We start from the raw sequence: 17,199 nt of genomic DNA on the forward strand, positions 1-17,199 counted from the left end.
CCATCCACGTGATCGGAGAAGAAATGCTTTGCATTTCTCCTCCGATCCGTCACTGGAAGGCCTCTGATGAGGTCAGCACGCAAAAGCGCACTGACATCATCAGACGCCACGGGGGGGGGTTACGGGGAGGGCGGGGGTGGAAGGGGAAGCGATTTCCCCTTCCATCCCTGCCTAGGGGAGGGGTGTGCCTGGCCATCGGGGGGAGCGATAGCGCTCCCCCCGGGGGCCCATAGCAGGACAAGGTGATCTCGTCCAAGGCACCGGGGAACCGGCGCCTTGGACGAGATCACCTCGTCCCAGGCACACGAGTGGTTAAAGAGTGTGTGTGATATTTATTGTTAAGACATAGTAGCAATACATATTTCCTAAAGAACTATACATATCTAGAATATACACATAATCAGATTAAAAATATTTATCAGCAGTCCGTAGCTGTTTGAATATGGTGGTTATGAAGGAAAGAGACAACTCTTGAGTAGTCTTCTGAAGACAAGATAGTTATCTGTGGATCTTATATTTGGGGGTAATGAATTCCATAGTTTGGCTGCTTGAACAGAGAAGGATGTACCACCTATAGTCTTTTTCTTGTATGGTGGTGTTCTAAGGCGGGGTGCCAATAATGAGCAGAGGTTTCTTTGTTGAATGTATTTGGTTATTTTGTTTCTGATAAAGAGCGGTCCTGTTCCATGTATAGATTTGAGGATGATGCAAAGCAGCTTGAAGGTGCATCTTCTGGCAACGGGTAACCAGTGTAGTGCTCTCAAGGCAGGGGAGATGTGGGCTTGTGGCTTTACATGTAATAGTAGCCTGGCTGAAGAGTTCTGTATACGTTGCAGTTTTTTCATAATAGATAGAGATGATCCATGGTAGAGGCCATTGGCATAATCCAGTTTCGTAGTACAAGCAAGATAGTAGCCTGCACCTTGTGTGGAAATCCGAGGTGGGGGCAGATGTGTCGTTGAGTGTTCAAGGTGATGAAGCTTGTTCGTGCTAATTTGTCCACTTGGGCATTCATTGTTAACTTGGAGTTCATGGTAATTCCAAGGTTTTTAACCTCCTCAGATAATTGAGGAGGTGGTCCGAGATTGCCGGGCCAGGCGCACAGTGGGTCATAATTTTCCAATCACCACATATGAGTATTTCTGTTGTGGATGCATTTAGTTTGAGATGGCTCCAAGTCCTCCACTGATCAACCCCTCTGAGGCAACTGAAGGTTTGTGAGTTTTCAATGTCTTTGGGGCATTCCAATTTAAGTAGTATTTGTGTGTCATCTGCATAGTTGTAGCATTTGAGTTGAAAATCATTGATCAGTTCTGGCAATTATATCATGTAGATGTTGAAAAGCAAAGGTGAGATGATTGATCCTTGGGGGACCCTTGCTTTTGTGAGGTAGGGTTGGACGAGAAGGGGGAGAATAGATGATATTAGTACTTTTTTGAAGGTAGGATGTAATCCAGTCAAGAGCAGTCCATTCTATGTTGGCTTCGTGGAGTCTTTGAATTAGGGTGTCATGGTCAACCGTATCAAAGGCAGCCAAGAGGTCCAAGAGAAGTAGTGCAGCAACTCCATTGCGGTCGACTGTGTTTTTAAGATCATCCCAGATTACTAGGAGTGCCGATTCAGTGCCTCTTCCTGGGTGGAATCCAGTTTGGTAGTCTGAAAGTATGGAATTGTCTTAAATGAACTGTGACATCTGGGCGAATGCTGCTCTTTCTATCTGTTTGCCCAGGAAAGGTCCAATTGTGATTGGTCTGTAGTTGTTGAGGTACTGCGGGTCTAGGTTTGTTTTCTTTAATAACGCTTGTATGTATGTTTTTTTCAGGTCTACAAGAAAAGTTCCTGTAGTTAAAGAATTGTTGATGATTATTCTTATATGTGTGGCAGAAGAAGTAGATAATATAATGTTCTTGAAGATGTGTGGTGGGCAAGGGTCAGAAGGGCAACTGGAAGGTCTGCTTGCTTTGACCAAATCCATAAATTCACATTGTGATATTTGTTTTAACGACTGTAGAGGCTGGATTGGTTTATTCTTAGAGGGTCTTTTGGGAAAGAGATTGGTGCTGATGGTTTTCTTCTGTTTTAAATTGGAGTCCAATGTGTCTGCCCTGGTTATGTAATGAGTTGCCAGTTTGTTTGTGAAATCTTGAGAAGTGGGATGACTTCCTTCCATGCATTTTGGTTTTCGAAAATTCATTGAGAATTTTATCAAATTCTTTGGTTGCAGATTTAGCATTTGAATTCTGAGTAGTAACTTTTTTTAGCCTTTTTGATTGATGATTTGTATATTCTGTTAAGATTGTGTAGCTGCAGTTTGTCTTGACTGTTGTTTGTTTTGAGCCAGGTCCGCTGCAACTTTCTGATTTGTTGCTTTATCTTTTTAAGTTCTGTGTTTCTCCAAGGTGTTGGTTTTCTTTTGTCCTGTTTAGTTTTTTGTTTAGTTGTATTAGGATATCAAAAGCTTCCTGTAGCCACTCATAAAGTTTTGGAACAGAATTAATTGCATCTAGATCTGTGTTGGCTGTTAGTTGTGTTTCTAAGTCACCAAAATTGAGTTTGCTCCAAGGTCGATAGGTCCATGTTGGAAATAGTTGTGGGGTGTGTTGATTTGTGGTGTTTTATGTCGGAAAGTTATCAAATGGTGGTCTGACCATGTGATTGGCGTGATGCTTTGAACGGTAACTAGTTCAGGCTTGGCAAAAATGACATCTAGGATGTGTTCCGCGATGTGTGTGGGATTTTGTACAATATGATGTAGGTTCAGTGCGACTAGGCCAGTGGTGATAGCTTTTGGATGGGGCCTGTTGGGTTTGTCAAACCAAATGTTTAGTTCCCCAAGAATGCAAAGGTTTGAGTATAATGAAATAAGGTTTGAGACTGTATCTAGAAAAGCATCTGGGAATGTTGAGTTGTTAGGTGGAGGTCTGTGAAGGAGGAGAAAGTTACAGGAGGAAGTTGGAGTAGGGTGGCATCTGGTGAGGGGGGCTTCAAAACCTTGTACGGAAATATTGTCTGTTTTACTGAGAGTTTTTGCTTATTTGAATATAATAGCTAGTCCACCTCCTCTCTTGCCTATACGGTTTTGTGTGATGGTTTGATAGTCTGGAGGAAGGGCTCCATGGAACACTAGGGCCATGTCATCACCCAACCATGATTCTGTTATGAATAGTAAGTCAGGTTGTGTGTCTGTGAGCAGGTCATAGATGTGGTGCTTGTTTTTTGAGAGTGACTGAGCATTTATGAGCTGGCAGTTTAGAAAAAGTGTGTTAGTGGTGGTGTTGTTTTGTTTAGGAGAAGGGTGAGCAGTACATTTTGAGCTTGTAGCAGGTGTGTTGTTGTGATAACTGTGTGAGGGTCACAGTAGTCTTGTTTTTCAATATAGTGTTCTTCTTCAAGCAGGCTTAGGGGGCATTTTGTTGGATCTGTGTGTGTGGGTGGTGGACTTGGTGGCCGAGAGAGACATGAAGAGTGTACTTTTTTTTAGTAGGGTAGCCTTATGCAATAGACAAGGGGATGCAAAGTTGTTACGAGTGGCATGTTGTTTATTTTGTTTGCGTCTGTTTAGTGTGGAAAGAGTATGGGTTGGGGGTAGTGGAGGAAGATGTGGATCATTATGTAAGGCTCTAAATTATTCAGTGGATGAGAGGCGGGTGAATGAATGTTGCTGTGTTGGAGTACTTGTGGTAGATGTTTGTGACGAGTGAGAATGTAGGGGTAAAGATTGGTCAGGATTTGTATTCTTTGTGTAGTCATGAGGGTGGGAGTGGGTGTGGCGATAAGTAAAATGAAAGTTTGTGTTGATTTGATCTGATGTGTGTGGTCTGTATTGTTTTTGTGAAATAGTAAGAGGGAATATTGATGTACTGGTTTTCTGTGAGGGATTTGTATGTGAGTTAGTGCTGGTGAGTGGAATTAGAGTATTACAGGGGGTGCTGATGTGTTTTAGAGATGAGTGTATGAGGTGTGTAAGGGGGATGGATGTGTTAGGGGAGTTTGTGTTAGTTGTGATGACTGGAAGAAGTAATATGTGTGGTGGAGTGTGAGGATTGTATGGTTGTGTGTAATTGGTGAAGATAGGGAAAGGGCGTTTGTAGATGGTGTGTTGGAAGGCTGGGTTTAGGTACTGTCATGATGAAAGGGGGGTCTGTGTTGAGAACAGGAAGTGTGTATCTGGATGGCTGAAAGTAATGTTTAATGTGGCTTTGTGTTGTGTGGGCGATGGCAGGTTGTGTTGGTGGGAGTGGACAGAGTAGTGTTTGCTGTGAGAATGAAGGTGTTTTACTGTTGTAGTTGTGGTGGATATGTGTATAGGTGTTGTTTATGGGATATTGTGTTGGATGATGAGACATTGCAATCTCTGTGTGGTCAGTTTGTGATGCAGGAGTTGGATGTCTTTGCAGATAATGTGTTTGCATGTTGATGGATGTGTAGGGAGTATGTTCTTCCCAATAAATGGGAAATTGGGAAGCATTTCTGGCCCTAGGCCTGACCAGTCCCGAAAAGGCCCAAACAGACAGCTGCCCTTCTCCTCTCTGACCTTCGCCTCGACGCCTGCGCTGAGACGCCCTGAGCCCTAGGCTTAAATAGCCCCACTGGCCAATAGAAACCTAGTCCTAACCCTAACCAATCAGATTTGTAACCCTAAATCGCACAACCAATGGTAGACCTAATCCTAATCACCAATCATACCCCTATTACTGACAACCAATCACAACCCCAACCCTAGAACCAGAAACCAATAGGAATCTCAACCCTACTACCAATCAGAATCCCAACCCTACTACCAATCACAAACCCAACCTTAATAACCAGGAACCAATCAGAATCCCAACCCTACTACCAATCACAAACCCAACCCTAATCCCTAAGCAGTTAAAATGCCAGCCCCAAACAACCTATCACAGCACCATTTCAACAACCAATAGAAACTTATATAAGGGCCAAGTTAACTGAAGCCCAAGTTGTTGTCTTGTTAGTTTCATGTATATTGCCTCCACAGCTGCCCTTTCTGGCACTTCCCCAGTCCAGCTGCTTGCCTCGGGAACCTCCGTTGGTAACTCTCCCAGCCGGGTAAACTCTGCCTTTACACAAGCCTTAGTTTTTATACTCAATGTTGAGATGGTGTTATGTTCTACTGTGTGATAGACTGGTAGAATGCTCAGCATGTGACAGGGAATGCTGCCAATTGATAAGTTCTTTTACTGTGTAATGAGAACTTTGGGGGCTGAAGGTTCTGGGGCAGTTGATGCGAGCTCTTGGATGATCTGCCTGCTCCGGTTGATGGTTGCTTATTAAGGACTTCGACTAACAACTTATATGTGACAGTCTTTGCAACACTTACAATCCGGGCCATGCTCCATACGTTATTCTTGTCTAAAACAACCACATTTCTTCTCACTTCTTTGGTACGGAACGGACCCATAAATCCTGAACTACCTTTCCTCCCAAAACCATTTTTCTTTACCAACACATTCTCACCCACAACCCATTTAACCTCAGAGGCACCATGTTTGGAATCGTACCTAGATTTATATTTTTGCTGATAAGCTCTCCTGAGCTCAAGCCCCCTGTTAAATTTCTCACCTCCTTGTTCCAACTGTAACGGCATCCTCTTCATCCATGCTGGATTCATTTTTGTACAGCCCTTCCTGCCTCTCAAATACTCAAAAGGGGCAATCGCAGTGATGGCATTAGGAGTATTGCGACATGCCCACCACATCTCTCTAAGAAGGTCAGACAAAGGAGCCCTTGTTTCTACAGCCTCTTGAACACAAAACTTTACCATCCTATTCATGCGTTCAGCAAAACCATTGGCTTAAGGTAAATACAGAGCCGTCCTCGAATGCACCACAGCTAATGATTTCAAGAAATCCTGCATCTCCTGGGATGTCAACTGCACTCCATTGTCCGTCACAAGGTGACTAGGTATACCTTCTCGAGAGAACTCCTCTTTAAGAAACTCAGTCACAACTCTAGTATCTAAGGTGCTCACGCACTTTGTCACCACCCTTCCCCTGTTGAGGTACCTGAGAAACCCTGGATGAAGTTAGGGCTGGACTTCATGGGTCCATTCCAGTTATTACCTGCCAATGAGTGCTATGTCATACTTCTTGTTGATTATGCCTCAAAATGGATGGTGACAAAGTGCGTGAGCACCTTAGATACTAGCTACCCCTCTAAGCCACTCTGTAAATGGGGGTAGGCTTCCCGAGACCTCAGTGACTCGCAAAGTCATGTTTTGTAAGCAAGCACCCTACATTTATCAATTGCCTCTGTTCTGAGTTGCTAGTCTACTCAGGAAAACACCCCCAGTATTGCCATCTTGGGGTCTCGATCAATTGCCATTCCAAACACTTCTTCCAGTGTGTTGAGGATTGTGGCCCAATATCTTTGGATGACAAATCATTCTCACATCACATCCAGCAGGGTACCCCCTTGCTATCCTGCATCGAAAGCATTCAAGTCCACTGCCTTTCCCCATCTTCCACAGTTCTACTGGGGGTGTAATAAATCCTGTGGGAGTATTTAAATTGAATAGGTCTTAACCTGGCAGTGATTACCAATTGTTTTGATGCCACCTTGGCCCCAACCCATTCTTCTTCATCCAGTTTACCCATATCTGCCTCCCAACACTTTCTCAATTTTACCATGGGAATTTGGGACATTAATCACCACGATTCTGTACAGATGGGAAATGCCCTTTCCCTCTTCCTCCACGGTGCGTTTAAATTCCAGCGTCCAGTGAATTTTGAATTGGGTGGAGGCGCCCTCTAGAGGCCCATTCGACCAACATGAAAAAGGCAACCCTTAAGGGGTATGTATGACTGCTCAACCTAAAGATAACTTATTCCTTGACACCCATCTGGTGTTTTTTATAGGACTATCAACCTCAGTCAGAGACAGGTTTAATCATTGAGTCCGCATGTCCATGTTCCAGCTGGTTTGGGGTCTCTAGAGATATTCATTCCCAGGTATTTGCAGGGTCATCAGTCACAAATAAAGGAGCGAGGACCATGGGGTAGGAGTGGGGAATTCCCACCAACAGGATAAAAGCCGATTTGCACCAGTTCGCCTGTAGGCCAGGTGCTTCTCCATAGACTTTCAGTAATTGTATCTGCTTAGAGACAGATACATCAGGCTGTGTACAGGGAGATGTCATCATCCCACCGTAGCCCCCATAGCTGAACATCTCTTTATATTCATTCATCTAGGAACTCAGTGGTTTGGACGAAGAGGAGGGTGGGGGGAAGAGGGCAACATAGGGGGGTGCCTTGCCTTATCCAGACTTCCCTAGACACTGCACTGTTGACACAGAGTCTTGCACATGTGGCACAATATAGCAGCTTTGTACAGTTTCAGAAGTATGGATCAAAGTTCATCCTTTCCAATACTTTTTGAAGAAAGGGCCATTCAGCAGAATCAGACGCCTTCTCACTATCTGGTTCTATCAGCTGTTGGCTCCGACACAACATCCAGTTGTGTGAACAGTATGTGGAGTCTGCAGATACTGTCCCTGTGCCAGCATAACAATTTGATCTTTAATAACTAGAAATCTCACTAATTTCACCAGTTTGTTGGTCAGAATCTTTGCCACAATTCTGGCCTCTGTGTTGAACAGTGAGAGCGGCCTATATGAGGTGCAGCCTGCTAGCGGTTTATCAGGTTTAACCATAACCACCACAGTGGCCCTGCAAATGTCCAGCAGTGATACCGTTGTCTGGAGAGTTTTTCCAAATATTGAAAATAAAGGTGGCATGAAGCTGGCTGACAGTTTTTTTAATATATTTGATAGGGAACCCACTATGGCTTGGCGCCTTCCCATTTTGCATGTCCAGCATGGCCAACAGTTGTTCCTCTTTTGTGAAAGGAGAAGCTAAATCAGTCCTGTCGGCTGAGGAAATCGAAGGCATTATCAAATCTCAGGCTAAGGGGTGTTGCCTTTTGACCAGCTCTGCTGGGTGTGGTTGGTAAATTACTTTGCAATAATCTGCAAAGGCCTCCGCTGCCTCTAGCGTCATCATAAACTACTTTCCCCTGATGGCCTGCTTATGTTGGGTACAAAACCAAACTCTATGTTCCTGTTAGCTCACCAAAAGATCAGTTTCCCTGCCTTGTCCCCTAGCTCATAGAGCCTATGTTGCGGTTGTGTTGGCGCTTTGGTATTGTCTAGCATTTGTTATTTTAGGGTAATCCTGGATGCCTCCAATAGGTACCACCCCTTCTCCCTCCAAAGTTCTTTTTTTTAAAATCTTTTTATTGTAACACAACAATCAAACATTAACTGTGAATAGCACATATTGCAGCATTAAAGCAGAGATACCACACAATAGTTTCACATTTATCTCCATAGCCCAGCTGTCCGCCCCAGCCCCTTCCCGTTTGATCAGTAGGTAGCATCAAAGACTGAACGCATCCGATGTGAGATACTCATTTGTGCCTATAATTGTTGCACATTCGTTTGGGCAACCTCTACTTTCATAAACCTCCCTTTCTGCCAACATACACCAGTCCATATCATGCTTCCAATCAGGTAGGAGTGGTACCTGTACTGCCCTCCACATTTGTGCTATGTTGCATTTACTGACCATTAGTCCCAGTATCATCCAGAGCTGGCCCACATGGCTGAGGTCAGTAGTGTCCCAGATGTTAAGAAGGCACCACTTTGCGGACACCCCCGTATTTCTATTACAAATGTTATTGAGTATGCAGATTCTCAATATTACTGAGGCATCGGGCACGTCCAAATCAATTGGAAAAAGGACCCTTCCCCCTTACATTTCCTAGTACACATTGTGGTTTCTGCTTTGCCCAGCTTGGCCATGCAGGAATAGTAAGATCGGTATAGGATTTTTAACTGTATAAGATGGAACCTCAACCTTATAGCCACTTCACTTGGAGATGCCACTCGTCATCTTCAATACCGTTGAGATCTTGTAGCAAACATTCTCGAAGGCGGGTTAGTGTGTCAGGGGATTTATTTAACGGTTTGTGGTAATTGAGAGAAAGCACTTTTTTAGACAGATGGCCATCTAGCAGTCTGTCCTCAAGTGGGGATGGCTCATGAAGGTCTATGCCCCTCTGTAAGGTGTGCCATATTTGTAAATATCTGTAGATTTCTGTGGACGTCAGTTGATACTCATTCTGTAGCTCGGCATAGGAAATCACCCCATCCTGAGTCCATTGAGTTTCCACCCACGACAAACCTATCAAGTCCCATTTATTGAAGCCCCACTGTGTATCGAGAGTGCCTAGTTGTGCGGAGTCCCACAAGGGAGTGACTTGGGTTATCTTGCTTCACCAAACTAGGGCACTCAGTGCAGTGTGCCAGAGGGTAATTATAACTGCGGTAGGACTGGGGAGGGATGCTGTGTGGGTATTGCCATAGAGGGCTCCAAGATATTCCCCAGGAGTCATGTTTTACCTGTCCATCCCGAGGGCCGACTCATCCTCAGGAAGGTGCGCCCAGTAGTTGACGGTGACCAGCTGTGCTGCCAAGTAGTATTTCTGTGTGTCAGGCAGTACTATCTTGCGGTTGTGGTTCCAGCTCCTGGTTAATTTCTTGAAGACAGTGGGGGGGGGCGCCCACATTCCAGAGCAAGGAACAAATTATACTGTTAATTGCTAGGAAATCTGTGTGACAGGGTAAGGTGTGTTTTGTAGCACATCCAAAAAACTGGGTAGAGCCATTATTTTATATAGGGTTGCTCTTCCCGGGAGGGTTAGCTGTAAGGTCTGCCAGTGTTGTACGTCTCTTCGCAGGCGCATAAGTAGGGGCTCAAGGTTGTGGGTATAGAAGGTATATGGATCTCTAGATATATAGATCCCTAGGTATTGGAATCCTTCTGTAATAATCTGGGCGGCACAGCCCCTGAGTAGCTTTGGAATGGGCCATGAAGGAGGTAGATCAGTGACTTACTCCAATTAACGATGTAGCCCCAGTATTCTCAGAATAGAGCAAGTATGTGCATTATTCTGTCTAATGTTGGCACAGGGTCAGCCACGTGAAGCAGGATGTCGTCTGCTTATAGGGAGATCCTATGTTCCCAACCTGCGATCCATCTCAGTCCTTTAACAAGAGGGCTCCCTCTGATCCATGATGCCAACGGCTCCAGAACCAGGGTGCAGATTAAGGTGGGGAGAGAGCATCCCTGCATCGCACCTCTCTGCATCCGTAAAGTGGGCGATGATACTCCTTTAATCGCCACATGGGCCAGCGGACCAGAGTACAATATCTGTTTAAGTAGAACCTCCAACATAAAGGGCCATTCAGTGGTGTTGACAGCTATTTTGGGGTCCAGGGAAAGCACAAGGGCGTTCTCCTGTATTGTGGCCGCACAGCCTAAAACTCCATGTAGTTGTCTCAGATTGAGTGAAGTGCTCCTCCCTGGCATGAAATCCGACTGGCCCAGATGGACCAGCATCTGGATTTCCTGTACTAGTCTTGTGGCCGGTAGCTCTCACTCCAAAGTTTAATTTATTTAGTTGTTCTTGGATCATTATCTGCTGCTCCTGGGCTTCAATTTTCTGCTCTGTCCCTGTTCCCTCCAGCCAAGTATGATATAGTTGTGTCCCGAAATATGGCTTTAATGGATACCTAGAGTGTGATGTGGGATATTGCAGAGGTGGAGTTAATTTTTTTCTTGTATTCATCTATCTCGCCTTTAACACAGTCTTAGAACTTGACCTTCTGTCCCCAGGCCTGCAGTCCTGCGTTTCCTGCAGATGCTCCATCCTGCAAAGTTATAGGCTCTCCTACTATCACAATGGGAATCTTACCCTAGTTGAGAAAAAGAACCAAAAGTCTGGGGTGGCTCACTTACCCCTTTGCAACGTTTGTTCCAGGTCATTGTTTCAAGTGTTATTCATTGGATCCTTCCTTAGAAGATTCTTCGCCCAGGTCCATTGTTCGCCAGCGTGAGCCCTAGGTGTCTTCTCTTCCCTCTTTTGGGATGTCATTCTCTCTGTAGAAGCTCAAGGCCCGCCACCTTTTTGTTCTGGGTTGACTTTAGCTCTACTGTGGTTCTGGAGAGCAATTCACCTTTAATCACCAGTCCCCATGCTGACTTCGGGCTTTCAAAGAAGAGTGACCTCCCCTGGATAATGACCTTTAACTTTGCTAGGTAAAGCAACATATATTGAACTTGCACTGCTCTGAGCTTTTGCTTCACTCCAGAAAGGATTTTCTCTGAAGCTGTAATTTGGTTAGATCATCTAGTAATATCAAGAGTTTTGTCATGCTGCAAAGGACTCCTAGCACACCATTAGGATGATTGTGTCTCCGTCAGCAAAGTAAAGTACCCTTATTATTTAGTGTAAGGAGAGCACCCTTGTGCACCCTCTCAAGCACAAAGCAGGACTATAGTCCCATGCCTGTGACCAAGGGTGTAAATCAGTCAGTGAAGAATATCTCAGGTCTTGGGCCTTCTTCTTACTTGGACATCCCCACCAAGTGAAGGTTGTTTGTGTGTGACAGGCTTTCTGTGTCTTCTGTTTGCATGACATGGCACACCTCCTGGGTAGACAGTTATTTAAGTTCATTAGTAGACACACCCACCTCATCCTCTGTGGAGAATCTTTGTTCTGCTTTGTCCATCCGAATGGATATGTTTCTCAGGTCTTGGCAGAGGAGGGACACAACCATCCCCCTCACTGTGGATTTTGGCATACAGGTGTTTGTGGGTATCTTTTGTAGCTTGGAGTATTGTGGCCAGGGAGACTGATACTTCCTCCAAGGGAGGGAGCCACGCTCCCACACCCCCTGCCCCTTTCAAGAAATAGGTTTGTTTTAGTGAACTTGTCAAATTTATCAGTTTCCCCCTGGTTAGAGAACACTAGTGTCTTGCCCTTCACCATGGTGCTTGGAGTTTTTAGATTACAATGTGTATGGGCAGGCCACAGGAAGTTGCCAGGGTATATTCGTTTGATGGCACAGTCCCTGGCTGGCAGTCCCAGCTGCACATCGGTTGTGCAGCTGCACCATGTGCTTGCTTCAGCGCATGCAGGACTTCTTCTTCAGATATTGTCCGATTGGTCTTGGAGATGATTGGCCAGGCTTCCCCTACTGTGGTATTGTTTGTTAGCCACGCATTACTCATCTGCGTGCCTCGGAGGGGCCCACTTGTCCCTCTTACCCCACCATGCAGTCACCTGGCGAACCAGAACCCAGCCACTCTTGAGGGACGATTGGAATGGGGTTGGGGTGGGGGCAACGCAACACCCAGCCACCATAGTCACTTCAAGCCACTCACTGTGCAGCCTTAGCACAGCACTACCCAGTACTACTGCTCTCATGGTCTCCTCCAGTGCCAGCCTTGGCCCGCCTCTGAGGATTCTCTCCTTGCTGGGGCTGAACTCCTGTAACAGGAACTGATGTTCTCTCCCCAGCTCTTTTGCCCAGGCCTGCCCAGTTCCAGCTCCCCTCGGATCACCCCACCCCACCCATGGACCCTTGCCTCCCTGAATGGGGAAAAAAAACAAAATGAAGGCCACCTCCTGGCCCGCTGCCTATGCCTGAAAGTATTTTTGAAAACTCACTTCTCTCTATTTGTAAGGCCAACTGCTGGCCTTACTGCTGTATTCTGTACTTTTATGTACTTTTGTTTCTAGTTTGATTGTTGTGTGTGTATGTGTGTGTGTGTGTGTGTGTGTGTGTGAGTGTGTCTGTGTGTGTGTGTCTGTGTCTGTGCACGCCTTTAAGCCTGCACATAACTGAAAGAGTTGATATGTCTCTCTTTAGGATCTGTTTTGCAGAGATACATGTGCAGTGGTGGTAAATAGAGGCGGGGTGAGTTGTGAAGGATGGGAAAGGTCTAAATCTCTGATAAATCAAGACAGCCGAGTTGCATAGTGCAAATCCCAGCTACATCATTGGTTGGTTCAAGACTGTCTGAACATGAAAACAGCAATTAAACAAAACAATGTTGAGAGTAGAGGAGAGTCTGAATAAAGGAGTGCACTTTTGGTACTTTTTAGAGTATCCTAATGATTTTTTTTGATTACCAAAGCCTAGCCTTCTTACAAAGATCAGGTTCGCGTTTTTTTTTTAAGATCGACCCTATAGTGGGGCACTGAAAGGGGCGTAGTTTTAGAAGTCCTGGGCACAGGCTGTGGCCTCTGTCCTTGCACTGTGGTAAAGCAGTATGCACAGTTATTTGTCTCCCAGTTTGGTCATAAATAGCATTTTATGGATTGTGTGTAGTGCAGGAAACCTTGGTGTAAACACTTATGTTTCTTTTCCTGTCCTTTTAAGGTCACAGAGGAGAAAGTGAAAAAATCATGGACGGTTGTGGATGCAAAGACTTTACAAAAGGAAGATATTCAAAAGGAAACTGTTTACTGCCTGAATGATGACAACGAGACAGAAGTTCCCAGTGAAGACACTATCCAAGGTAAGTCGCTGTGCAGAAAAGTCTTTTAACACACTGATGATCTGAGAATAAATATACCCTCTTCAGGTTATACCCACTTTAGGACTAGAACCATTAGACTAAATCATTGATGTGGATATATGTATATAATGTGGGTCCTAACATGAGCCTTACTCAGATTAAGACAACTTAATTGAACTAGCAAGAGTTCTGAGCTTACATAGCCAAGAGGAGCTGAGACTATCATGTGTGGTGCTTTGGCAAGCGAATAGGGTTGTGAAACAAATACAATGCTGTTCTTTAATCCCATGAAGGATACTAATGGCTGTGTAGTAAGTGACTTTCTGAAGCTATTGACATTGGTAGGCTGGTATATGTTTCTGATTAATTTAAAATGTTATGGAAATGATGTAAATATTCAAGATTGTTATTCTAATTGTACGGCATAATCAGTTTACTGTGTTCAGTAACACCTTCTATCAGTACATTGCCAATACGGTGGCAGAAAGCACAAGTAAATTAGTCTGCAGTCCAGATTTTACTATTGTCTAGTTTATATATTTTCCTTTGGATGTGAGAGGTCATCATGCGTTTGTTCCCAAGATTCTGGTTGAATCTAATTATTATGCATTGTTTTAGTTTTTTTTTGTAAAGCATAATTTACCCAGTCTCAATAATCTCTGGATTATTTCTATGAATCTTCATAATTAAAACAATTTGTTCAACCACCCGCCAGGAATAATTGTCCTATTATTATCAGATTACTGAACAGAGTCAGACATCTGCAGATTTTTGGAGATTGTAAAACTATGTGCATAGGAATTTCTTCACTTTCACTCTCTACTCAGTTTAGCAGTTCATTGGTTAACAGATAGACGTATAGGCATTTGTGTTTCGCATGTTATTAATTGACAATTGAATTTCTTATACCTTGCTTCAAAAGGATACTAATCCCCTTGAGAAACAACTAAATCTTTACATTTATGCCTGTTAACTTCGCGTTACAGTATTCAGTTAAATCATCATTGTAGTGTAGTGGATCCTATTTAGTTTGAATGGGACTGAGAAGTTTAGCTTAGCCTTTTGGCTTTCAGGCCTGTGCTCTGTCACCTAGTGACTTTTAACCTACTTAGCCTGCTCCGTCTTAGCCGATTAATTTTATTATTTCCTTCAAAATGGCTGCCATGTTTATAGTTAGAGAAATGTTTTGATTTTACGTTATCAGTGCCACTCTGTAAAGGTGTCACTATCGGCGTCAAAGTCAAGTGATATATGTAGGCATCATAGGCATGCCCCTGAGAGGCAATATAAAATAGCCAACGCTGTTTTGACCCTGTTGAAGACTGAATTTCTAAGTCGGGTCATTATTCATGAATGTAGTATAAAGCTTATGCTCCACTAACGCATAAATTCCATCTATTGGAATAATAACCCTTGATATTCCAAGTTAATGTAGTATATATTTTCAGGCGGCCGTGGAGCAGCCTGGGCCTCATCCTTTTACCTTTTCTGTTCCAGCATCTGTCCTACTGTGGTTCTGCAAACTGAGCCAAGTACAACCAACCATTCATGCCTTAGAATCTGAGAAACAAGGGTGAGCTGTTTCAGGCTTCTCATGGAGGTAGTGTGGGGTTTCTTGTGTTCAAAGGTCAACTGTCAACCAAGAATGTTGTACTCGGTAGTACACACTGCAGAAGTCATCAAGAAATCAGTGTCTCTGTCTCTGGCAGGCGCTGCACCAGCCCCACTGTCCCTCCATTATCTTTTAGCCAGGCTCTGTCCCTTGGTTCTGGGTTCCCTCTTCTCTGGGAGCTATTCGGAAGTAGTGCGAATAAGACTTAGGTGCAGTTTGAATCACTCGTTTTCAAAGTGCTGAGCCTTCAGGCCTTACAGTTTTATCCCATCACCATTGAATGAGTCTTCTTGGAATCAGTGTAGGCCTGCCTGCCACAGCCACACATCTGCAAAAGCAGTGGTGCACCAGCAGTCTTCAAAGGAGTTTCCTGGGTACCGGGCACAGGCCTGAGAGCACAGTCCTCGCCCTCCATCGTAACAAGATTGGGTCAAATACAAAATGGATCCCACTGACCTTCATTACACTGGCTCACTCACACGCCTTCATGTACACACACCGCATGTACCATGGAGACGCTACACACCAACATACTTAATATGGGCTCAGGATGTTAGGGCAAGGGATGTGGCAGGCGCATAAAAGTAAATCTTTGCACTGGTGCTCCAGGAGGGCTTCACTTCAGTGATACAGATAAAAAGGTCTGGTCACACGTTTGATCCTTAAAACACAATATGCGGCCACCACTACTCAATGCACTAAACCCACTGACAAGGACAGTATTCCTCAATTTCAAATGAGGGTATGTTTAATGTGCTCCTCCCAGACACAAGACAAGTCCAGATCTCTCATAGTCTGGGACAAGACTAGGCCACTGCGCACATGCTACATTAGTGTGGCAACATGCCCAAAATTGAAACGTTAGGATACCAGATACTGGCATTCTGGGCAGTGGAACACACCTGTCTCCCATGCAGGGAACATTCACACCCCAACAAGCATTTATGCTCACAACTACAATGGGCTGTTCTTTATTCTGTACACATTTTAAAATATTTACTAAAAGGTATTACCCTGTCATAGGGTTGGTCATTATAGTGTGAGCATATGATTCTGTGGCCACTCCTGACCTGTCCTGAATACTACCAGTCATCCTAGTGCTTTGGGACACCGTGTTTGCTGGGAAGCTATAGTTCTATGACATCAGCTGCTGCCGTTCTAACTGTGGTGTGGATGGTGCCTGCTGAGCCTGGGTGCTAGTATTGCACTGCCAGGCTGGAGCTCAGAGGCCTTATTCAATTCAGCAGTTGCAAATTGGCGCATGAGAAGGTCTACCTACTGCCCTGTGAGAAACATGTTTGCTGTTGAGAATGTGGAGAGGGAATAGGAGGTCTGGGCTTGAGATGATAGGAGCTATCCTGTGCTGGTTGGCAAAAGCGAAAACAGAAAGGTGCTAGATGGAATGCTTGAATTAATCTCAGCTATTGCGAATTGCTCGGGCCGCATCCTAATCCATCATGTCTTGTCCAACGTGCCACCTCAGTTTGGAACGAGCCATATACAAATCAGTGTTGACCCTATTCCTCATGGAAACAGTCCTGCCCAAACAGCCAGGCCAGGTCATCTCTGAACCAGAACACAAGCAACCTAGGACCGGTTTTGCCCAAGTTAGGGATCTTCAGCCAGGCATACCTTGGTTCCATTGGCACAGTGAGCCCAGGACCCACGTCTGAGCATACCCGGTGCACTTAGGGCTGCAGAAGCAAAAACAAGCTGTAGCCTCCTTGACCATTTACTCAGTCTTGACCAATTGCATCCTGATGTATGTACACCTACCATGTGAAGAGTGACTTTAATTATGTGTCTGATATCAACCTAGACCGGTTGTTTTCACCTTTACTGAAGGCAGCTGTGAACGACCTTTGATTTGGATATGGACTACTAACTGGTTGCTAAAAGATATTTGCATCTGTGTTGCTGCTTTTGCTGAAAGTCTAGAGCGCCCCCTTCTCTCAGCTGTGATGAAGGCCTAGGAACCTGTGTGGGAGTCAAGGTGGCAGACAGTCCTGGATAATGATTACCCGGGGAGTGGTTTTAATTTGATGAGGACCTGCCCTCAACCATACATACAAGAGGTGATGGCACTCTTCAACAGAAAGAGTCTGAAACCAAGATGGTGCCCAAATGAGAGACTACACCCAGTAGCCTAAAGTGAGGCGGTAAAAGAACATCACCATTGAGTGGAACTGGCAATGGAGGGAT

The 17,199-nt window shown here is 44.7% G+C and overlaps 1 protein-coding gene across 1 annotated transcript in view; it reads left to right on the forward strand.

Annotated features, from left to right (window-relative positions):
• XRCC5 (X-ray repair cross complementing 5) overlaps positions 1–17,199 on the forward strand; it is a 490,394-nt gene that overhangs the window by 93,111 nt on the left and 380,084 nt on the right. Inside the window, exon 8 of the mRNA XM_069227051.1 lies at positions 13,247–13,385. Coding sequence (XP_069083152.1) covers positions 13,247–13,385 — 139 coding nt within the window. The remainder of the gene's footprint in view (positions 1–13,246; positions 13,386–17,199) is intronic.

The sequence above is a fragment of the Pleurodeles waltl genome, chromosome 3_2, assembly GCF_031143425.1.
Source record: "Pleurodeles waltl isolate 20211129_DDA chromosome 3_2, aPleWal1.hap1.20221129, whole genome shotgun sequence".
In the NCBI taxonomy this organism is placed as follows: Eukaryota; Metazoa; Chordata; class Amphibia; order Caudata; family Salamandridae; genus Pleurodeles; species Pleurodeles waltl.